Source organism: Mesoplodon mirus, assembly GCF_964341445.2.
Source record: "Mesoplodon mirus genome assembly, chromosome: 2".
NCBI lineage: Eukaryota > Metazoa > Chordata > Mammalia > Artiodactyla > Ziphiidae > Mesoplodon > Mesoplodon mirus.
The window spans coordinates 16,368,142-16,392,573 of record NC_138977.1 but is presented as its reverse complement, the minus strand read 5'-3'; the positions used below and the strand labels follow the sequence as shown (position 1 = coordinate 16,392,573).

The window sequence follows — 24,432 nt, the reverse complement described above, 5'->3', positions numbered from 1 at the left end:
CTTTTTAATTAGAAACAAACAAGCAAAGACTTACAGAGAAGGGGATTTATAGCTCTTTGTTTCCAATATGTGCCAGTTCTAAGTGCTAGAATAAAAGCATACTTTTTCTTTCTGTTAATCTCCACACTGGAGATGGAAAAACTGCTCAGTTTTGCTCAGATGGAACCACATGCCCAGTAGGAGCCTATCAGGTATTTATATAAGAACAGAGAAGAAGTCACGGTGTCTACTTTCTGATTTTGGAGACTAGCTTTTATATGGTATATTTTCCAAATTAAAAATATTTTGAACATTCCTTTAGGATGCCATCGAAGAGTCACTTGTGATGGGTTAACTAAATCTAACACATTTAAAAATAACTCTGCGTGTTGTGGGACAGATGCAGCCTTTGGAAAAAGAAAGAGCTTACACTGAACATTGCAACAGATTTTTGTTATTTAATAGTAGGCAACAGACACGTTTACAGAATATGTTTTCAAAGCCTGGTTGGAAAGTATCTTTCTGATACATTCAGCTCTGCTGACAATGGAAGAACTCAGGAAATCCATATTTAAAGAGAAGGAAGACTGTATACTTTTATTTCTCAATCAACTCAAATTTGCCTCATCATTTAAAAGTAGTGCCCTCTTGCATAATATCATTCAAATTTAACTAGAAGAATGAACCATTCCAAAATCCCTTCCCAAATGCCAAGATGACGACTAGGATGGAAAATTTGTTCTTATCTAAGAACAAACAGTTAGGTGTACACTTGCCAGAGTGATTTTGGAAATTCAAAAGGATGTCCAAAACTATAAGAAATGTAAGAGAAAGAGCTAGAGAGAACTGAATTGTTCTGCCCAAGGAAATGGAAATGATCTGTTATTTTTTACCCTTAAGGGTAAGAGAGCAGAAGATATGGGGGGAGAGGAGAGAGAATAGACCAAGAAAGAAGGTAAAGCATCCAAAAGACTTTTAAGAATGGAGATATCTAAAACACATTCTTAACTTTGCACCACTCTGTTGTAAAACCTCCCTTCCTTCAGTAAAGTCACCTATTCCACATGCAGTCTGCAAATACCCAGCAAGACTTTAGTTAAGTGGATCTTCCTGGCATGCAGGAAAGAAAGGGGAACTACATTTTGGTTGTTGCCAGTGCAAAGTTAAAGAAAATGTCACAAGAAACCAAGTGGAGTACAAAATTTGAAGGATGCAAGAAGGTGGGAAGAAAGGTGAACATGAGAATTCAATCCTCCCTCCACCAAGAAAGATTTGAAGAAATGGGCTGCATTGGGCTTTTTCCCAGAGCAGCAAGTAAGTCTATAATCTGAACATGTTTTTACATTAAAGGTGGAGATATCCAGGAGTTATCTGAATTATATAAAATTATTTTTATTTTATTAAATGCTGTTTACTAGACTCAGAATCAAATTTGCTGAGTCACAGTTATGTGTTTGCTGCAGAAGATAAGTGTAAATTTGCTCTATAGCAAATTATTCCAGAGATGGCTATAAATTGTTTGCTTCACAAATATGGCAGGATGGATAATCAGAACAAATAGACTATGGAGCTATAGAACAAGCACTTCAATGCAGCAGCGATAATTACTTAAATCTGAGATACCACCAGTATTAAGTAATAAAGTGTTTTCTAAGTGTGAAGGTTACCATTAGATCGCAGTTGACATTTATATGTAAACTGATTTTTTCTGGTTTTGAAGATGAATTCATGCCAGAACAATTAAATTTACTTTCCTAACAGCAATATTAATGAGAGAAGACCAATAGCTGTAATCTCGCATTATTATCGATACATACTTAATTTCTTTTATCCAGTATGCCTAAGAAACATGGTATAACTAAACATTTTTTTAACATCTTTATTGGAGTATAATTGCTTTACAATGGTGTGTTAGTTTCTGCTTTATAACAAAGTGAATCAGCTATATGTATACATATATCCTCATAACCCCTCCCTCTTGCATCTCCCTCCCACCCTCCCTATCCCACCCCTCTAGGTGGTCACAAAGCACTGAGCTGACCTCCCTGTTCTATGCAGCTGCTTCCCACTAGCTATCTATTTTACATTTGGTAGTGTATATATGTCAATGCTACTCTCTCACTTTATCCCAGCTTACCCTTCCCCCTTCCCATGGCCTCAAGTCCATTCTCCATGTCTGGGTCCTTATTCCTGTACTGCCCCTAGGTTCATGAGAACCTTTTTTTTTTTTTTCTTTTTTTAGATTCCATATATATGTGTTAGCATACAGTATTTGTTTTTCTCTTTCTGACTTACTTTACTCTGTAGGACAGACTCTAGGTCCATCCACCTCACTACAAATAACTCAATTTCATCTTTTTATGGTGGAGTAATATTCCATTGTATATATGTGCCACATCTTCTTTATCCATTCATCTGTTGATGGACACTTAGGTTGCTTCCATGTCCTGGCTATTGTAAATAGAGCTGCAATACACATTGTGGTACATGTCTCTTTTTTTTATTGTGGTTTTCTCAGGGTATATGCCCAATAGTGGGATTGCTGGGTCATATGGTAGTTCTATTTGTAGTTTTTGAAGGAACCTCTATACTGTTCTCCATAGTGGCTGTATCAATTTACATTCCCACCAACAGTGCAAGAGGGTTCCCTTTTCTCCACACCCTCTCCAGCATTTATTGTTTGTAGATTTTTTACGATGGCCATTCTGACTGGTGTGAAGTGATACTTCATTGTAGTTTTGATTTGCATTTCTCTACTGATTAGTGATAACTAAACATTTTTATTAGTTTAGAATCATTGTGTAAAATATACCAGAATAATCAATTTCAAGCAATTCTAATAGATCGCATTAACATTTATCTGTGTATCTCCCATTACTAGTGCTTGACAATAGGCATTTATTAACTGTTTATTATATGCTAAATATAAGTTTTACCTGAATAGCCAGAATCTTCAAACTATTATAATTAATCTATCACTTTAAATAGAATTACTACCAACTAAAAATAGAAAATACAAACTTGGGTTGAATTTATATTGAACATATGATCTACTATTGAAACTTCATACTGAAATAAAATTTCTGAGTTTAAATTTGTTGCTGAATCATTATGCCTTTATGCTTTATTACTATTTGTAAACATTTCTCTGCTTTTTTTGTGAACTCAACAGTGTTGAATGCTGCATAAACTTGGATTTATGATTTTTTTCTGATATAGGGGTCATTTTAAAATCTGGGAAGAATTTATGGGGAATTTTCTATGTTTTTGGCATTTTTCTTATTTCTAGTGAGACTTCTGTAACATTTGAAAGCATTATACTTCCTATTCTCCTGGGTGATAAGGGTTGAAGTGAAATGTGTTTGCTAAAATTCAGAAGAGTCACTTACCAACTATAAAAGTGTCTTTAAAACTCTTGTCCATTTTAGCAACTTCCTAGTGAGAAAAGAAAAGCTGTCAAAAGGAAATGCCATATTTGGTTATAGCAGCCTCCTAAGGTTTAATCTCTAGTAAAGTGTGTCCAAAATTTCATTCACTCCTGTACAAGTTTTATGAGCTTATTCATATTCTCTACTCTATCTGCTATTGGTTCCTTACTCTTTTTCTTAAAATCAAGTCACTGAAAAAATTAACTATAAAAATAAATACTATGACAAAATTCATATTCTATAAAGATATCATTGACTATGATGGTTCTGTGCTTGAGTCCTGCTCTCCCTATGTTGAAAAGTGAAATTAATGAGTGTTACAGCACAGTAAGACATAACACCAAACATACACTTGTATAACTGTAAGTATCATAGAGATTTGAATCAATGTTGTTTAATTCCATTTATGCCTAAAATTATCTCAAGTACCACCAGTTGTACCCATTACATACCCTGGAAATACTGCTTTGGGTGAGAGCCTTTTTGTTTGTTTGTTTGTTTGTTTTGCGGTACGCGGGCCTCTCACTGTTGTGGCCTCTCCCGCTGCGGAGCACAGGCTCCAGACGCGCAGGCCCAGCGGCCATGGCTCATGGGCCCAGCCGCTCTGCGGCATGTGGGATCCTCCCTGACTGGGACACAAACCCACGGCCCCTGCATCAGCAGGCGGACTCTCAACCACTGCGCCACCAGGGAAGCCCTGGGTGAGAGCCTTTTAAGGCCACTCAGTAAGTTTTTTTTTTTAATAAATTTATTTATTTATTCATTTTTGGCTGTGTTGGGTCTTCGTTGCTGCACATGGGCTTTCTCTAGTTGTGGCGATCAGGGTCTACTCTTCGTTGCAGTGCGCGGGCTTCTCATTGCAGTGGCTTCTCTTGTTGCAGTGGCTTCTCTTCTCATGGGCTCTAGGTGTGCGGGCTTCAGTAGTTGTGCTTCGTGGGCTCAGTAGTTGTGGCTCACAGGCTCTAGAGCACAGGCTAGGTAGTTGTGGCACATGGGTTTAGTTACTCCGTGGCATGTGGGATCTTCCTGGACCAGGGCTTGAACCCGTGTACCCTGCATTGGCCGGCGGATTCTTTACCACTACACCACCAGGGAAGTCCCCACTCAGTAAGTTTTAAAGTACCTTGTAATGTCCTAAATTTTAGCTTCTCCATATGACAGAATGTCAGCCTGAACTCCGTTTTTATCCTTCCCTTTTTATCTCATAACACCATGCGTTATTCCCATCTTTCTTTAAGAATCAGGGTCAGAGCAGCCCAAAGCTCAGTATTGTTTAAGGGACTGATAATACAGGTAGAAACTAAGGGCTGAATAGGTGATCAATAATTATTCAATGTCTCAAATACCTATGTGGAGAAAATGTTACACAGTTGATCCTTGAACAACATGGGGGCTAGGGGTGCTGACCCTCTGTGCAGTCTACACATAATTTATAGTCTGCCCTCCTTCTCCACAATTCTTCCTTATCCTCTGTATTTGAGGTTTTGCATCCATGGATTCAACCAACCTCCAATTGCATAGTACTGTAGTATTTACTATTTAAAAAAATCCACATATAAGTGGACCCACACAGTTCAAACCCATGTTGTTCAAGGATCAACTGTATAAAAAAAGGCACAATATGACCGACAATAATCCAGTTAGAATCTAAATCATGTTTTTAAAGGAGAGTGTGTTGAGCTGCATTTTTAATATCTTGGATAATAGTAAGGAAATTTGCAATATAAAAATAATTAAATTATTATTCATTTACAGGACAAAGTTTAGTAGGCATAAATATAAAGTAAACAACAAAAGAGCAAAAGCAAAAAATGTGCAAATTTAGTAAAACAGGGTAAAAATAAATACATCAGAAAAAGGTGTAAAGGCAAAGGAACCCCCAAGCAAGAAATGAATAATTAATATGATACTTATCATATTATAAAATATATTTTATAAAATTATACTTGCACTGGAACTGTATGACGAGATCGTGCTATACAACTAAGAAGTAACTATTGCTATTTTGCTCAGTAGTGGTTAGTTTTTTATTAGAACATGAATTCAGTTTACATCTCTGCAGTTTAAACAAATAGGAGCAAAATTGTCAAAGAACAAACTTATGTGAGTACAGAGGTAAATTGAATTCCAGGAGGAGAAGAAAAAGGTGTTGGAATGATTTACTCTTTAATCTGAGGAAATAATATCTGAAACTAATTTAATCCTTTCCAAATTTGTTTCTTTAATATTGTTTGTCTCCTTAACTTAATTTCCCAATATGTGAATGAAAGTTAAAAATTTCACCCTAAAATTTCACCTTTTTGTTTCATTAGATGAAAAAATTCAGTAATTATTTTACTAATGTGCAGAGAAAATAAATGGACAAATACAGTTCATTAATAAATTAATTCTCATGTAAGCACATCAAGAAATGCAAATGAGGGGCCTCCCTGGTGGCGCAGTGGTTGAGAGTCCGCCTGCCGATGCAGGGGATACGGGTTCGTGCCCCGGTCTGGGAGGATCCCATATGCCGCGGAGCGGCTGGGCCCGTGAGCCATGGCCGCTGGGCCTGCGCATCCGGAGCCTGTGCTCCGCAACGGGAGAGGCCACAACAGTGAGAGGCCCGCATACCGCAAAAAGAAAAAAAAAAAAAAAAAAAAAAAAAGAAATGCAAATGATAACTATAAACCAAATTAATTAGTAAAATATATCTGCCATGAAAATAACATGATAACTTCCTTAATTAGAATGTGTAACTTTTTAATTATCTATGTTGGAAGAATAGAAAAAACTATATGCTTATAAAATTTATTACTGTTGGTAGTAGTAATATAGTATCACAAAAAAAGGTAATAAAGCATCATTCTAGTTCTATCTGCACCAGTTCTTCAATGATAAATTAAAGCTCTGAACTTTATGAATTTAATAGGCAAGGATGTTGCCAATATTAATCGAATATTTACTGTGGATATAGTTTAAGAGAAAAGAATTTACCTTGCAATCTAGAAAAATTCCCTTGATACAGGATATTCATTCTGTTCATCTGAGTGTCAAAAACTCAAATGTATTTCAAATTTTATGTGATGACATTTGCATTAGCTATCTATTGCTGCACAACAAATTATTCCTAAGCATGTGTCTTAAAACAATAACCATTTATTGTCTCTCACAGTTTCTGCAGTCAGCTCAGGGCTTGATGGGTCTGGAAAATCCATTTACAAGGTGGCTCATTCCCCTTGCTGGCAAGTTGATGCTGGCTGTCAGTGGAAGGTCTCAGTTATTTTCCACTGGGTCTCTCTGCCTGACTGTTCTCACAACATAACACGATGGCTGGCTTCCTCCAGAGAGAGCAATCTGAGAGACCTCGGTAGAAGCCATGTGTCTTTTACTACCTAGCTTTGGAAATCACACGTCACTTCCACTGACTTCCAAGACTCACACAATTCAGTCCTAAGTAAGTGTGAGAATGGCCCACCCAAGTGCTTAAATACCAAGAGGAAAGGATCATTGGAGGCCATCTTGGAGACTGGCTACCACATTACTTACAATTTGTTGGATTACTTTCAAGTACAAAGATTATTCAATTTAAAAAAATAAATTGCTGTATTCTGGAAGAAACTTCAATGTTTTGTTTAAAATCTGAATCTACGCACTCAAATTTCCCATTGCTCCCCAATAGATAATCTGGTTTTCTATCCCTTAAACATGGCGTTTTTATTTCCTACTCTGTAGCTTTGTTTGTGTTGTTCCTCCCTCTTTTTTATTTAATAAAACTTTTATAGAACATGGATAATTTTTTTCTTTAAAGTTCAACTGAAGCTGTACTATCTGCATGAATCCTTATTTATTAGTTGCATCTACAGTGACTATCCTCTCCTCAGAATTTCTAAATATGCAATTCTTAAATCACACAATTGAACATTTAATGAGTCCCTTTTCATTCATCTAACACAGATGATAACTGAACGCCTACTATGTTCTAGGACTGTGCTAAGTGATGGCATAAAATTAATTATTTATTTCCCTTACCAGTCCAATGAATTCACTTATATATCTTATATTTAAGATGCTGATATTTAATATATGTTTTGCAAGTATATTCTTCAAGTTGTTAAATGTGTGTTTTTGCTTTTTTTTAATGTCCCCAAGTATATATTTTGTGTGCAGAAAAGGTTTTGTAGAGATTAATTTAGTTTTGAAGTTAATATTCAGGTTTTTTTTTAATTCATGTAATAAAAAGTCTATTTCTCTCAAGTTTTTAAGTTCAATTTACAAATGTTATTATTCTACTTATTAATGTAGAAAGTTTAGCAATCACTTAGGGTCTCTTTAACTTTTAATCCCATTTATATATTTGGTTAATTAAACTCCCTTAAGTATTTAAAACTCTATTCATAAATTGAAAATAGTTAACATATACCAGTTTGCCTGCATTTTAGGGTTTTGTAGAGATAATGTATGTAAAAGTGCTTTGTAAAATCTCAATTAATAAGCAAATATGGTATTATTGTTAAATTATAAAGTCAGATGTGCCACTTTGTTGAAACGATTTTATAGAAAACAAAGCACATGGCTTTGCTTATAAGTACTTTTAATAAATGTTTTAACAGTTTTTAAAAGTGGTAAAAATGTTTTAAAGTACTTCTCTTACCCTGAATTAGATGGAGATAGGAGAAAGCCGAATATGAATGAAATCAAAGTCCTAAGGAGGATTAAACACTACTCCTTCTCATGACAGCCTGTCTGAAACACCAAGAAGCATACAAAGCAAGCTTCAATCTAGACTTCAGAAGACAGGTCCTAGCCTCACAATAAGGACCTGGTGGAGACCAGAGATCTTGAGGTACACTAACATAAGGGTCAGGCTTCAGTCTAGTGGGGCAGATTTACAAATCAACTACTCAAATTAAATATGATGAATGCCTCTGACTACTAAATAATCCCAGGTAGAAACATCTTACAAAAGGCTACCTCAATGCAAGAGGACAAACCTGAGCAAAGGCAAGTCTTACATGAAAGTTTTCTGACCCTAAGTAAGTAAAGGTGAATGACACCCTTCAATAAGAGAATAACAGAATGAGACTGGGAGGAAATCAATAATAGCTAAATTAAAACTTTAAAAAAGTACACAGTATCTCCCCTATTCATAAGGGATTTGTTCCAGAGATGTGAGGGAAATGGGGAACTTGCAAATAGTGTATGATTAACAACAATAGAGATTTATTTGCTAAAACAAGATTGTTCTTGTCAGAAATGCTTCCGAGGGCTGATGACATTTCTCTCCATAACTTTCTTGTCGTGGTATTTCTTAAGGTTTTCTCTTTTTTCACTTAGGATCTCTTTAATGACAGTAAAAGTTATTAAATATTATTTGAATGTACTTTTTTTATTGTTATCTGCGACAAAACAAGAAGTATTCATAAAACACTTCCGCAGCATAACAATTACAATGGTGTCTCAAGGAAAAGCACCTATGCAGCTTGAGTTACAAAGTGAACTTTCCGTTTTTTTTCTGCAGAATACCATTTTTACTTGAAAGGATGATTTACAAAAGATAGTTATTTATTTATTTATTGAAATACAGTTGATTTACAATGTTATATTAGTTTCAGGTATACAGCAAAGTGATTCAGATATAAGCAGCTTTTATTTTTCCTTTCTAATTACTTTTTATCTACTTTTCTTGTTTTACTGAACTAGCTAGCATATTTAGTACAGTGTTTTATAAAAGTAGCATTGCTAGGCAAGATTGTTTCATTCTCATTCTCAAGCGAAAGCTAACATTTCTCCATTATGTATAATGATTGCTGTAGTTTTTGAAGGTACCCTATCAGATTAAGAAAATCCCCTATAGTCTTGCTTCTTAAATGTTTTTATCAAGAAGAAATGTTGAATTCTTAAAAGTGTGTTCCCTGCATGTGTTCAGATGATCCTGTATTTTTATTGATTTGCTTCTTCTCTCCTTTTGCTTGATTAGTATTGGCAGAGGTTTAGCAACCTTATTAATATACACATGAATTCTTTGCATTATATATTTCTTTTCTATTTCATTAACTTTGCTTTTATTATTATTTTCTCCCTTATACTTTATGTGGGTTTACTTTAGCCTTTTAAAAATTATTTTCTTTCTAATGTGTGCATTTAAGACTATAAAGTTTCTTCTAATTACTAGTTTAGCTGTATCATACATATACTGTTATAAAATATTTTATTTCCCTTCATATTCAAAATATTGTTCTAATTTCTATCATGATTCTTTTTTCTATATCCATAGGTTTTTTATAAATGAATATCTTCATTTCTAAGCATACAGAAATTTCACTGTTCTAATTATAATATTGGTTTATAGCATGATTACAATAAACTCAGAGAAAATACACATCCAGGTCTTTAGCTGTTTCAAAGGAAATGTTGGTGTAAGACATCTGGCACAATATGTGAACATTAAAGTTTTAATCAGGTACCAAAATAGGTAAAATTACAAAGGGGTGGGATAAATCATTGTATGCAGAATTTCAAATAAAATATCCAAAACCTGTCTGTGGACCCTTGAATCTCTTTACCCACTGTGTAACATAAAAAGAATAAAAGTGTGGAGAGAGATATAGATATTATTTGAGAAGAGGTCGTCTTTGCAGAATACTTCTTTTGAATCCCATTCCAACTTCCTTCACCCCTAAGGAGCCAGGCTCGTCTGTCCCCCTGCAATTCAAACCTACCTTACTATGTGGTCCCTACAGCTGAAAGGCATAGTGGCCTTGGATCTGATTTACCCCTGGGAAATCAAGAGAATGAAGGATTGCTGCCTAGCTGCTTTGGTGTAGGACCGGGAAGCTTATTACTATGTTGAGAATAAGCCTACCTGAGCAGGGAGTGTTAGAGAAAGAGATATAAGACTGTTTCCTGTGGACCAAATGAAGAGCGAGAATGAAAGAGTGGACTGTTTTGAGTCCTGTTCCTTGGGACTGTGTGGAGAGTTGGACACTTTAGCATCAAGAAGCTCTGAGGTAACACAGGATTACCAGTGCTTTGGAAGGAGTAACCACTGAACTCCCAGACTAGGATCCATCCTCATGAACCAAGTTGCTGCATGGGGAGACAGGTCCAAAAGCACACCTTTGTGGAACCCATGAAAATGCACCATTTGGCTATTGGTTTTAACCATCTTCCAGGCTCTGGGCACTACATATGGTGCCAGGTCAAGTAATAAGTTTCATTCAACTGTCTCATTCCTCTCTTACCCTGCTCCCAATGTGGAGTGGTCAGAAGGGGGCTGGAGAGGGAACAGGGAACCAGAAAATAGAGAACTTGTAAAGAAGCCAATTGTAGAATTCCATCTGACACAGGCATGAGCTACAGGAGAGAATTTTCAGTTATGATTTTGTATCATATATTCTAATTTTAAATTGATAGCCTCTGCAAATTTTGTTGTCCACAGAACTGTCCATTTCTTAAGAGTAAACAAAAAGGTCATGGAGCCTCAATATTTTTATTAAGGGCAGGAAGTTTATGTTCACCAAATAAATTGTAAAGAGGTGATGGGAAAGAAAAATAAAGTAACATTTTAATCGTATGCTATGATTTGTTGTTTCTAAATTGTTTAAATTATTTTCGAAGTTTTATGCTTTCTCAAGACTGTGAAACAAGAGTACTAATCAGGGCTAAGTTAATTATTTATAGCATATTGTAATAAAAGCATTAATCTTTATGAAAAAGAAAAAAGAAAATGATGACTGGAATGTCTTTAAAATTCTGAGATTGAGCTGACAAGCCTAGTTAGTTGTAGAAAATTGTCCCAGAACCCTATCCTTTCAAAAATCTATTGAACCACCATGCACATGGTGATAGCTTTGCAAATTGCACATGTAATGCTTAGATGAAATCCTACAGGTGAAGGGATTAACCCTATGCCCACATCTGCAAAGCAGCAAATGAGAGAGTCAGATTGGGTGGAAGTGCACATACTTTTGTAGGAATGAGAGCATTCCCCAATTTAAAGGGGGCACTTATTACTCAGGTTTAACCGAGTGCTGCTGTGAGGACATATGAGACCCAGAGTTGCCAAAAGAGCTGAAAATAAGATTTTCTCTTTCTTTCTCTGTCACCGTTGTTGTTTTGTGAAACTTGCTGATTTTTAAATAGTAGCCTGTAGTCAAACAACACACTTGTGCCAGTTAGATATCAGAGGTTTCTAGTTTGTAAAACTCTGGAAGAGAGGCTGTTGACTTCTTTCTAAAACTTATCTTATCCTGGTTTATTAAGAAATAGCAGGGTAATGACCAGTTTACAGTTTTGCTTGTCATTTTCTAATACTGGAGGTATTCCTGTATATATTGCCCAGATTCATAACCTCACCGCTTCTCCATTTCTCTTCATGCTCAAATGTTAATCATTTAATCCTCCCTACCTTCTCAAATTCCTCTGGCTCTTAACAGTTCTCTGGGAACCAGAAATACTTGTGTTTGGATTATCAAACACATCCTGACCCCGCTTGAAACTTTAATAGGACTACTATAGCTGTTTCCCTAATCAAACCATTATTCAAGGTGGCTAATTTTCTTGAGCAGCCTATACAGCAGAGGCTCATGGTCTTTTGGTATTAATGAAAACAGAAGGGAGATTAATAGCAGAATGGAAAGCAATCAGTAAGATCTTACAATGAGTAGGGAGTAAAGACTATCTCCTTATAAAGAGATGGTCAAAAAAACCTGGAATTTAAGCGTATGTGACTAGGGAGATTTCAACGTTTCCACTAATATTTGTCTTGGCCAAATCAAGTTTACTATTATCCTAAACTAGTATAAGCAAAAAAAAAAAAAAAGAAGAAGAAGAAATTAGGTTACACTGCATTAATACCAAAATTTTCCCTGAAGGCACTACACCCTAGCACTTTTCTGAAAGATAAACACCTCCAGACACCTTTGGTTATCTTGCAGGTATGGGACAGTGAAAAGAGCTCAGATGACTAGTCACAAACTTGAGTCTAGTCCAGGATTTCTCAGAGTGTATTTCAATGTACAAGTGTATAAAAATTATCGGCAGTAATTGCTGGAAAAATAGTTTTCTGAGTTTTACTGAAAGGGAGTGGCCTGGAGATCACTGGGAGTGAACACTGGGAAAAAATATTTTAATAGATATTTTAACATTGAGGGCCACTGCTTTGAGTCACAAAGTGCGAGTCCTTGGGCTTTTCTCCTCTGATAATGAGCACAAGTAACACCAGCTTGGCCAATCCCCTGGCTAATGTCAAGGATTAAATGAGATATTTGATCAGTGAAAGTGCTTTGAAAACTTCAGCATTCAGCCAAAGCAATGGATGGAGGAATGAACTGGCGAGAGATTTAATGATAAGAAAGAACTCTACAAGGTATTAGATCTGTAAAAGTGGCTAGAGGGCCATTGGGGAAAGCTCTTCCCAAACCATTAGAGCATTTAGAATGTCTCCCTATCTATTTGTAGTGAGGTGGATGGACCTAGAGTCTGTCATACAGAGTGAAGTAATTCAGAAAGAGAAAAACAAATACCATATGCTAACACATATATATGGAATCTAAAAAAAAAAAAATTTGGCTCTGAAGAACCTAGGGGCAGGACAGGAATAAAGACCCAGAAGTAGAGAATGGACTTGAGGACACATGAGGGGGAAGGGTAAGCTGGGATGAAGTGAGAGAGTAGCATGGACATATATACACGACCAAATGTAAAACAGCTAGCTAGTGGGAAGCAGCCGCATAGCACAGGGAGATCAGCTCAGTGCTCTGTGACCACCTAGAGGAGTGGGATAGGGAGGATGGGAGGGAGACGCAAGAGGGAAGGGATATGGGGATATATGTATATGTATAGCTCATTCACTTTGTTATACAGCAGAAAATAACACAGCATTGTAAAGCAATTATACTCCAATAAAGTTGTTGAAAAAAAAAGGAATGTCTCCCCATCTCTCTATCAGCCTTTCTCCACTTCTCATTCTTGACCTTTCTCCATCCCAGCCCCTTCAGAGAGCCTCTGTCTCTCTATCAGCCTCAATCACTTTCTCCATCTCTTTTAACCTCATTTTTCCTCTCAGTCTTTTTCTGATGTCAGAAAATTTCCTTCTCTCTCTCTCAGTCCTTTTTTCTACCCCTCCCTCAGCCAAGCCAAATACAAATAATGCCATGTAGAAAAATGGAAAAAATATCTTTCATTGGTATGTACTCTGAGAAATGTTGCTCACAGCAGAGAATTGGCTTTTTCACATGCAAAGAAGATCCGTTCTAACAGCCCTATCTGAAAATTCCCAAAGGAGGTAAACATTAGGGAACAGAATTGAACAACTTGCTCCAGAATGAACATATTTAGGAATAACAAAATGAAAATGAAGCAAGATAACTTGAGGCTAAATGTACAGAAATTGCTTGCTACAGTAAGATCATACAATTGTAGATCCAGAAGAAAACTTCAGTATCGATTAGTCAAACCACATCATTTTATAGATGGAGAAATGAAAGTCTTGAGAGGTTAGAAAAAAAAATTGCTTAGCTCAGTCACACAGCAAGCTTGTGGCTGCTGGTGACGAAAGCCAAATGGTCTTGGCTCAGAGGACAGTGTGCCCCACACAGTTGCACAGCGTTGGTCTGTGACACCAGCCAGAGCTCAATGAGAAAAGAAGGGAAGAGAACATCATTATATTCCAAATATATGGAAGGAGATACAGTAGGTTTTCTTTTATGTAATACACTCGTAAAATAGTATATGCGTTGTAGGACTTTTGTGTTTTTATTTGACAAATGAAAAAGCTGTTAGTCCCACGTCAACTGCCCAGATGGCATTTTGATTATTTATTGATCAGTGACAATTTTAAAACTTGGGAATAATTGAATTATTGGATACCTTTACTTCTGAACAGGATTAGTTAGGATAAAGTTATTTATTCGACCTTCTGAACCAAGACTTCAGAAACAGAGAGGTGGCTTCTGTAATCAGTGTGTCTTGAAGTTCCATAATTTTACATTTTGTTCTAGTGGGGGTAAGGATTATTCTGAGCTAAATGATTCAGGATTACCTGATGAATGGTGCCTAGAATAAAAGGATACCAATTTTTTCTTGTGAGCAAGACACAGGAATGATTCAGCACTTGCCTTCAGATAATCACGCCATTCTTGTGTGATTTGGACAGTTGATGTAAACGAAGGGCAGGCATTTTCTGCTATTCATACAAATATAAGACAGTAGGTCAACTTCATAAAGCAAATCAAATAAGTTCAGCCAATGAAGACAGTATCCTAAAATGACACTCACAGCTTCTCCACAACCCAGGCCAAGGATAAAAATAAATACTGTGGGCTTCCCTGGTGGCGCAGTGGTTGAGAGTCCACCTGCCAATGCAGGGGACACGGGTTCGTGCCCCGGTCCAGGAGGATCCCACATGCTGCAGAGCGGCTGGGCCCATGAGCCATGGCCACTGAGCCTGCGCGTCCGGGGCCTGTGCTCCACAGCGGGAGAGGCCACAGCAGTGAGAGGCCCGCATACCGCAAAAAATAAATAAATAAATAAATAAATAAATAAATAAATAAATATTGTCCTCAAGTCACTGAAAACAAAGCCAGGAATGACTTGGGTATTTTCAACTCTGCTGGCTTTTGAAGAAATACAGTTCTCCAAATTAAAGCAAGAGCCAGTTGGTCAGCATCACCTCTGTGTTCAGAGATAGGTCATGGGGAAAACAATGATCAATTAGACCTTGTCCTTGCTCTACCCTTTACACTATCTCCAAGCCTTGTCCTTGCATAAAAAGAGATTTATGTTTAGTTAGGTTGTAATGGACTCTAATAAGGGGTTTTTAAATGATTGACAACATTGTCATTTTCTTCTACTTTGCAAATCTAGAGAGTTTTAAACATTAATTGATATAAAACTTGCACCCAACAAATGAGGCCGTCAGAAAATGAAAAAGAAAAAAGAAAAAAAAAGTTTATAGATTCACATAATTTAATTATCTTAATCCCAAGAATGCAATTATCATTAATAAACCTTTAAATTAGTAAATTATGTGCATTTAAAATGGTGATTCTCACTTTTTAAAATTGGATTTTCAGGGGGAGAGATAACTGGGGGACGTCTCATTGTTGGACAGAGGAGTTGTCAGAATAGCCTTGAGCTGACAAATGCAGGAGTGGCCTCTCTTCCCTAGGGAAAGTGTGTGAGAGTTCAGCATTTATGTCCTCATACTTACTGAATGCCCTAGGAGGACGACTTCACAGTTCATACCCCCCCCCACACACACACACACAAATCGTTTCTTTTCCCACTTCAGTTAAAAGTAAGTTCGGGGGGGAAGGGGAAGCTGGGATGAAGTGAGAGAGTAGCACTGACATATGTACACTACCAAGTGTAAAATAGATAGCTAGTGGGAAGCTGCTGTGTAACACAAGATCAACTCGATGCTTTGTGAAGACCTAGGGGGGTGGGATAGGGAGGGTGGGAGGGAGGCTCAAGAAGGTGGGGATATGGGGATATATATATACATATAGCTGATTCACTTTGTTGTACAGCACAAACTAACACAACATTGTAAAGCAGTTATACTCCAATAAAGATGTGGGAAAAAAAAATAAGTTCAATGTGTGATACAAATGATTTTCTGTGTGTGTTTTTTTTAACTTGGGCATAATTTCAACACATGGCAATTTGAGTGTGTAGCAGCCATAAAAAATATGTAAAGGTATATGGCTAAAAGAGCAATGATGGATTGGCAGTTAAAGGCCCAGACAGTAAAGAAAAATTCTCAAATTATGAAGTACATTCCTCTTCATCTATTGATTCTGTGTGTTAAATGTTAGGTTGCATATTAATAACTAAATTTTAATAGTGATTTATGACTTACAGAGCATCTAAAATAGGTTTTCCAATTATCATTTAACACCAATATTGTGTCAACAATTATCATTTTTCTCATTTTTAGATAAAGAAACTGAGGGTAACAAGCACTTAGTGTCTTGGCTGACTTCAGCATACTAAGAAGCTGGATCCAAAGTTGGTTGGTTCTCACATTAAGAACAAAGTTCCTTCCACTAACCTATCCCACCTCTAAGAGTAAGCAATGCTCAATACTTTAAGATAAGAAATAATATTTGAGGATGTTGACTCTTCTCAGATTAAAAAGTTAGAATTTTCATTAAACACAAGTACAATTTTGCTTATTAATTTGAGTGATTAGTTTATACAGTGAGTTAAATAACTTACAAATCTGAAAAGCATCTTAGATAATATACCAGTCTGTATATGTCAAATTGTGCCTGTATATATTATGATTAAGAACATAACTGGCAATCGTATTTCATTCCTACTTCAATTCTATTGTGAAAAATTAAGTGCTGGTTTTTCTCTTTGTGAGAATGAACATTGTAATTATTTAAATATTTGCTGATTCTAGATTGGAATCAACTTGGCAATAAAGTAGTTTGTCTAAGGAATGGGATGTTATAATCTGTAGGATTCTGAGTTCCCAAACTGAGCAAAACATAGAGTCATTATAGGCTGGACACTATTCTCAGTGTTTTTTGTGTATTACCTCACACGATCCTTCCAATATCCCTATGAGGTAAGACTGTACTCATCCCTATTTTATAGCTGAAAAAGCTGAAGGTTAAGTAACTTGCCCGAGTTCACACAGATAGCAAGTGGCAGAGCTGGAATTTGAACCCAGACAGTCTGGCTCCAGAAGAATTATAGACGTGACACTAAGTAATTATTTCACTAATAGTTATTTCCTCTTTGCTTCTTTCCTTCTCTTCTAAGTCCCATATTAGCTGCACTGACATTTGTATCAGAGCCAAGAACATTATTTTTTTCCAACCAACATAACAGTGAGTAGGTAGGGAAATGACTACAATTCCTTTAACCCATCCCCTAATAATTAATTGAATACAGGATATTAAGTGGCTAATTAGCACTAAGTAGAAATTCATTCATAGCACTGTGGTCTTAGTTTGCAGTTTAGAGGTGCTGAAGGGGCTATGAGAGGCAGCAGTGCTTCCAAACGACTCAAGTGGAAAGTCTCTACCCTTATTCTTTTGATCAGAAAAACTCAACTTATTGCAGTTGTACTGCATTGGAGGATAGCAAGCTAGAAGGGAAGATTTTGAAGAATAATATTCTCCGATTTGATTTTAAGCACTATCACTCTAGGATAACTTTACACTATCTCCAAGCCTCGGTGTCCTAATCAGTAAAATGGGAATGATAAAGCTGGCCTTGAAATGTTGTGATGGAAGTAATGTGTGTAAAGTGCCAGGTACAACAAATGGTAGATGTCAGTAGATGTTGTAACAATACATATCTTGGTTAACTTGGACCAGACCTGGTTGTGATCTCCATTTTTCTTTCCTTTTTTTTTTTTTTTTTTTTTTTTGGCCACACCTTGCAGCTTGCAGTTAGTTCCCCAGCCGGGGATGGAACACACACTCCCTGCAGTGCAAGTGCAGAGTCTTAGCCACTGGACCACCAGGGAAGTCTCCATTCTCTGTTTTTTGACACAACTAATTTAGGTTTAGGCCAGAATATGACTGATTAAACAGAATAAAAATCAGTTTACATTTCAGATGAGCAGCACACTAAGAATAAAATCAATGGCGTTGACATTTTTGACTACCAACCTCACAATATAGTTCCTTATTGACTCTATACAGACAAATGATTGCCTTAGGAAAGGACCTGCTTTGAATGTTGTTTAACTTATTCAACAAAAGCTTTTTCGAATTTTTTCTTGAAATGCAGAGGAAGAAAGTTAGTGAATATCAATTAGAATATCAGAGAAACTCTGGTGTCATGTATATATTATCATCCAAACCAAAATGTTCCCATCAGAAAATAATCAATCCTGAATTTCTCCAAAAAGCAGAGCCTGAGACAAGGGTTTGTATGCAAAACAAAGTTTGTAAAGGAAAGTGATCTCAAGAAAAGGAGTAGAGAACTAAAATAGTGAAAATGGAGCAGCAATAGAAGAGGAAAGCATTTATTCACTGGCCCCATTCTTCTTTTGGGCAAAGCCTGTCTCATAGGGTGCTAAGGCTCCTGCACTTCTAGCTCAGATACACAACAGTGCCAGGTGGGTTTCTGTAGGTGAAGCATGCCTTAGTATGAGAACAACAGGAGACAGGAAAGCAAGAGATACTCATTCACATGAGACAAGATACTGTCAAGCTACACCTGAGAGGTTGCCATAGCAATGGTTAGATTAAAGGCATCCAGAGAGGATGTAGGTGGCTGCTTCTATTTAGAGACTAGTTATGATTATCTCTACTGATATGTCATTCTACAAGACACAAAACCCCTATTCAAGTTTAGAAAACTATTTATTTTATGGTTGCCAAAATTGGGGAATCATATAGTGACCCTTCTAGATGTGATTGACACCACTAATGTTTCCCATGCTACTGCTGATATTGTGTGCAACAGTAGAAAAAGAAAAAGGATCTTACTTGTTAACTAAAAGAGCTTCTTTTAACACTCAAGAGGCATTATTATCCTAACCTGACAGAGCTATCATGACCCACAGGAATTCAGTAACAGGAATGGAGACATTTACTACACAGGAATTGAATGGAATGTCGTTTAGAGTAAATTCCTGCTTTGACATTAAAGGTTTAGAAAAACACATCTCAAATTGTTCTCAGAAGTGAAGAGGAAGTTGGAAAGTGATGACTAAGAAAAAAGAATATAAGGAGCTTGGACTAGATAATTATTCACAAGTTAAAATATTTACCTGAAGCTTGAAATATAACGTCATCAAGGAAAGGATGGGCAATTATCCAGTAAATTAGAAGCTTTTTGAAACCTTCAGACGTTCATCTTTTTTTTCTCAATATCTGAATAATTACAATCAGCAAGAAAAAATTGCCAATTTGCCAGTGACAACTCTTATGAATCTCTTAAAAATAAGAATTCTAGAATGATCACTTCTACTTTTAAAGATCATTGAAGAAAAAAAGAGTAGTAAACAAAGTATGCTAAATAAAAGGCTTGGAAACTTTTCCCATTGAATTTGTTTCCGCACTGATTCACTCTTTCTATAATAGATCACCCACTTCAGGTAAGATCTATTGATAGTGACTAAGCTAAGAGGAAGTAACAAGTAAGATAATCTGCTCTGAAGCAACACATATGTTACCTAAAATAACACATGTATTAATGATGTATGATATTTATTTAATTTTCTTCCAACTTCTCTTATGTGAACTTTGCTTTTTAAAAAAAAGCCATTTTGTATTTTTGGGAAGTTAGTTGGTAATAAGGTTTCTCTTTGAATATTTATAACCATAGAAGATATTACATAAAGTATTTGATACCCAAAAAAGGAGAAGTAGAATCAATTGTATTTAGATATTCTTCCTCCCAGTGATTATAGTCAGAGTAGTTTATTCCTCCAGGTTTGCTGTAAATTACCGTCACCTGGTACTAGGTCGTCCACCTACCCCTAACATCATCTCCTCTGCCAGAGTTTGGGAATTGACTTACTTTGATAAGAAGCCCCTTTCCATATATTTGGCTCGCGCTTTCATAGCCAGGAATCAAAATACTCCACTTGTTTTCATGTTATGTTCTGTGATTCATACCTGTCCACAACTCTTTCACAAGGATAAGGTAGTAAACAAAAGTGATTATCAGAGGAAGAAATTAAAAATGGATAGGCAACCATATCATTCATTTATGCATTCATTCAGCTTATGTGTTTAGAACTGTTACTATACAGACTATAATAAATATGGTCCTTACTTTAATGGTGCTTATAGTCTGGTACAGGAGATAAGATATGCACACAAATAACTAAGATAAAGTTGGAAAATAAGTGCCATAAGAGAGTTATAAATATGGGCATCCAGCAGAGAAATAAATTGCTTCACTATGTTATTAAGCTTCCAGTGAGCAGGACAGGACTAGAAACTCTTGGCAGACAAGTGTAAAGAACCCTCATCCCCCACCATCACCTCCAGGGGCATTCCATCTACCAACCAGACAATTTTAACCTACCATTGGACATCTCTATTTGAATACCTTATTAAGACTTCGAACTCACCATGTCCAAAATCAAGTTCATCATTTTCTCCCGAAACCATCTCCTCCTATCTTTCCATACGTCTGGTCCCAATCCATTTTCCTACTGCTATTATTCAAATAACACTCTACGTCTCAGTCACTATCTCTCTCATAGCCAGTCAATAATATGTCAAGTCACAAACTTTCTACTTCTTTAAAGCTCTTCCCTAGACCCTTCTTTTTATTTTATTGACAGACTTTCAGACTTGCAATAACATTTGAACCATTTTCTTTAGCTTTTCTCTCTCCTGACTGCAATAGTCTAATGTATACCCTGTTGACAGATTAATCTTCTCAGTTTATGGTCCCAATCATATAATTCCCATGCTCAAACACATTTAGAGAATCCAGTATAATTAACTATCTGAGTCAATATTTCTCATCCTGGTATCCAACATATCCTGAGGCTATGTTTCCAACACTTAACCTCTGTCCAATCTGTGACCTCCTTACATTTCTAGACTGGAACATACTGATGTTTTAAAGTTCCTATTCAAGAAATTCCATCCTTCCAACCTGTTTTTCAAGTTTCAAAGTTTATCATGATTTCCACTTTTATATGAAGGCTTTTCTGATGTTCCTACACCCAAAACTAAGCTAGCTGTGAATTCTCCACAGCATTCTTTATTTACCACTTAAGACTTACGATAGAATCAAACATATTTATTTGGCGCTCCTCTCTCCTCACCACTTCTAGGACAAGGGCTGAGTCACAGTGATCGCTATAAACCTACAGCGTCTAGCATAGTGTTTGTCTTAGAGGGTGTTCAATCCATTTGTTTTTCCATGACATTGAATGTTCAATCCCTAACAAATGAATTTCAACAAGCAATTAAATTCTTCTTCAGACACCAATAAAGCGAGTGTGTTCCTGCTTGCAGATGGCTAAAACATTTTAATCTTTCCTAAGTTAATGTAAAGTTCAAAAAGCAAATGGCACTTGAAAAGTAAATTGCTTCCAGGGCCTCCTTTTTCTTGGAATCCTTCTTCATTTAACTTTTCTCAGTCCTGACAGTCTAAAGCTCATCAGTCTAGACTTAAAAGCCAAAGGAGTTTAAAAGCCATGCAGGGGCCTGTTCAGTTTTAAATACAATTTAGAAAACCTTGGGAAAGAATGACAGTTCCTTTTCAAGAACCTCCCATACATATTTCAATAGAACAGCTTTCCAAATTGGAAATTATAAAATATTGTACCGCTCACCAAGTAATAAAGTCACTCACTGCCATGCAGAAAGATTTCCTTGGTTTTCACGAAGAGCACAAAAAGCTATATTGTATTTATTTAAATCCGAAACTGACAAAAAAGTCAGAAAAGTAGTCAATTTCTCTAAAAGATCATTATTTAGGAATAAATTACTATGCAAAAAATCATGGATCTTCTTGACAACTTGTGAATTTAAGGCAGATGAAATGCCTCCTTCTGTACTCCTATAATCAACTCTGCTGATGAAATATGTTAAGCATTCTAAGCTTGGGGAACATATAAAGCTTTGAAATCAATGTGTTTCCGGTACAGGGGGTTAGGAAAAGAACTTAATAAATCAGCTTAGGAAATGCTTCATTTCCTGAACTGTATCTGGGAAGGAAAACATAAAACAGTCAGAACCAGGTGCAAAAAAAATCATACACGTGGATGGGAAAATCTCTTCCAGTTCCTTGTAGGCCTCACTCCGATGGTCAATTTATGCTCCTGGGCCAGCACTTCTTTTTCTAGGATAAATGGGGTAGATTTTACAGACACTTGCCTTAAATTAACAAAGGCTCCCTGGCAGAGGTTGAAGGAGATAGTCATTATGTAACCGTTGTCTCTGCTCAAATAAGAAATTATCTTACTCTTGACATATATACACTAATATGTATAAAATGGGTAACTAGTAAGAACATGCTGTATAAATAAATAAATTAAATTAAATTAAAAAAATTATCTTACTTTGGTTAATAGTTCATTAGAAAGAAGACACTATTAGTAGAGAGGTTGGGCTCATTACCAATGAGCTAAAGGACGCTGGTTTTTTCCTAAAATGATCATAATAGAAAAATCTGCCAGGTCATCTCTGGGTTATCCTTCAGCTTTCCAGCTTCCTTACGGTCAGGTTTTGTAGGCTGCTTCTATTGATTCTATTCCACTTTGCTTTCTGAAGTGCATGTAATCCATTCCTATCTATCTCTCCCATGCAAACTGAAGAGTTACTTATAAGCTAGTGCATTGATTGCTCTCATCTCATAAATATTCTTTATTTTTAAAAAATCAGAACTTTGTAACTCATCTAAGTTAAATTTTCTGGTCTTATACCCACTGCAGCTTAACCCTGGAAACTCCCAGATGGATTGTAATCAATCGTATGTGATTTTGCAGTGTTTGGGTACCTGTACTAAATTTATATACATATTTTGAGAAATTAATGATAAATATTGTTCAAGAAGGAGTGTGCTTATTTTTTCCTACCTAATCACTGCAAATGGAATTTTGTAAGCAGTGAAGTTTGAAAAGAGCACATGCACAATAAAATTAGAATTGAGTTTTTTCCAGGGCTCCTCAGAGCCAGAATCAATGTGTCCCAACCGTGTTCTTTTATGATAGTTTGTACTTTAGTTTTCACACCTATTAAATCTGTCTTATGTTAGATTTACATGCTTATTTCTCCCAATAGTGCATTTGCCACTGTGGGCAAGGACAATGTCTTACTCATTTTTGTATCCCTTGCACTGCTGAATACATGGTGAGAGCCTAATAAATATTGATTAAATCTAATTGCTTACAGTAAGTCCCTCCGGAAGGGTTAAAAGTCAAATGTAATAATTTCTTGCAACTGGTCATTAATATAGTCAGGGCTTATGTAGGTGCATATATATCCTTTATCTAAGTTTCAGAACCTGCAGTCAGTGGGTAGGGTTTTTATGTCTATAAATTCACTGAAATGTTATGCAAAATATTGTATGTATATGTGTAGATCTGTGTTAATTTCTAGAGCAAGCATCCATAAACTTTAATCAAGTGTCTCTCCTCCATTCTTACCCTCACCCCTCGAGATATTAAGATTCACTTCCCCAGGCAGTTTCATCCAACCTCTCAATTTATCAGAGTCAAAAGATAGTTGGGACAAATATAGGCCAGCATCTGCAGAGCAATGTTTCTGATTACAGCCTTTCACCGGTACATGACAATCTTGTTATTTCTAGACTTACGTCTGAAAAGAGCACATTTTTGAGAAGTAGTCCATTTTTAGCCAGCATTTGATCCCCAGATTGTTACTCTCTGAAAAGGCTATTGTATATTCCCGGTACCTTTACGATGCCATGGAACACACTTCAAGGCCGCTGCAGCGGCAAACACTTTCCTTCCGTGAAAACAAACATCCTCTCTGTGGAGCCTTCTCCACGCAACCCCCATCCACGCACACACACTCAACTCAGCAAATGCACTGCTGCGTCTACTTCTCAGGGGAGGCCCCCTGAAGGTAAACTGAGGCTCAGAGCCGCCCACTAGTGATTTCTGATCCACACCGTCAGAACAATAAGAGAAAAGGGTACCTGCGTCGTCCACACCGCTACAGAGACTGGACAGAAGAAGACAAAGTATGGTCCCTTGAAGCAGTTTCATGGTGCCTGTGGATCGTCACAGTGGCTCTTCTCTCCAGAGTCAGGCAGGGACAACTCCCTCCCAGCCTGGCAGGGCCTTCTTAGCAAATGGAAAAGGTGTGCTGGATTTGAACAGCCACTGCCCATGCCTACTTATTTCGGGGGCTCTGATAAAGAACAGGAGGAAATGCACACACTCCCTTTGGGAGTTCAGCAGAGAGGAGATTTATTGTTTCAGTCCCTTACAGGAACTTTTTTTTTCTCTTCCTTTGGCAGCCACTTGTGTTTTTGTTACTACATTATTTTGTTCTTCTTCAACAAAAAGGTCAGGACGGGGTTTGAACAGAAAGAGATCTTTCTTGAGAATGGATCTTACAGTCTTTCTAACTTTTGT

At 36.6% G+C, this 24,432-nt stretch overlaps 1 protein-coding gene across 1 annotated transcript in view; it reads right to left on the bottom strand.

Annotated features, from left to right (window-relative positions):
- EMCN (endomucin) overlaps nt 1-24,228 on the bottom strand; it is a 95,012-nt gene extending 70,784 nt beyond the window's left edge. The window contains exon 1 of the mRNA XM_082638300.1: nt 23,991-24,228. Coding sequence (XP_082494426.1) covers nt 23,991-24,060 — 70 coding nt within the window. The 5' untranslated portion in view covers nt 24,061-24,228. The remainder of the gene's footprint in view (nt 1-23,990) is intronic.
- Nucleotides 24,229-24,432: the final 204 nt, after the last annotated feature.